Raw genomic sequence first — 493 nt, 5'->3', positions numbered from 1 at the left:
GAGGGGGAGGAAATGGAAAATAAAGATGTCAAAGGATAAATTATTAAAGATACCAAGATGAAGGAAAACACAAAGTAGGAGAAAAAGAGAACAAGACTCGAACAGCAAATATCACACTGAAACAGCTAATGTATACTGATGATCCATATCCTCTGCTAGATTTTTTTACTTAAAATATCTTTTATCACAGGAGTACTAGTGAGGTAGATTGGTAGGACTTTTAACAACAACTATAAGAATACCAGCACATTTTTCAAAAACACTAGCAAAGGCCTTGATAATCAATTTACACTTGTAACAACGGCAAAACATGTCTCCTCACCCGAATCGCTGCTGGACCTCCTGGCTGACTTTCTCTCATCTAGGGTAAGATAAAGTACCTAAATGAGAATGTGTGGTATAGAAGACTCCAGGTTACTAAGATCAGAGCCTTAAAACATGATGCCAATTTTCACAGAGACAGAAGGGTGAAACATGTATATGATAAAGACAG

The 493-nt window shown here is 36.7% G+C and overlaps 1 protein-coding gene across 2 annotated transcripts in view; it reads right to left on the bottom strand.

Moving 5' to 3' along the window:
- Positions 1 to 70: 70 nt before the first annotated feature.
- Positions 71 to 493, bottom strand: part of LOC119587105 (forkhead box protein G1-like) — a 10,489-nt gene continuing 10,066 nt past the window's right edge. The window contains exon 3 of one of the 2 annotated variants that reach the window (XM_037935856.1): positions 71 to 430. In XM_037935856.1, coding sequence (XP_037791784.1) covers positions 381 to 430 — 50 coding nt within the window. In that variant the 3' untranslated portion in view covers positions 71 to 380. The remainder of the gene's footprint in view (positions 431 to 493) is intronic. The other variant, XM_037935855.1, reaches the window with a different exon arrangement.

This window comes from Penaeus monodon, chromosome 22 (assembly GCF_015228065.2).
Source record: "Penaeus monodon isolate SGIC_2016 chromosome 22, NSTDA_Pmon_1, whole genome shotgun sequence".
Taxonomy (NCBI): domain Eukaryota; kingdom Metazoa; phylum Arthropoda; class Malacostraca; order Decapoda; family Penaeidae; genus Penaeus; species Penaeus monodon.
The sequence above is the reverse complement of the archived record's forward strand: the minus strand, read 5'-3'. Positions and strand labels throughout refer to the sequence as shown.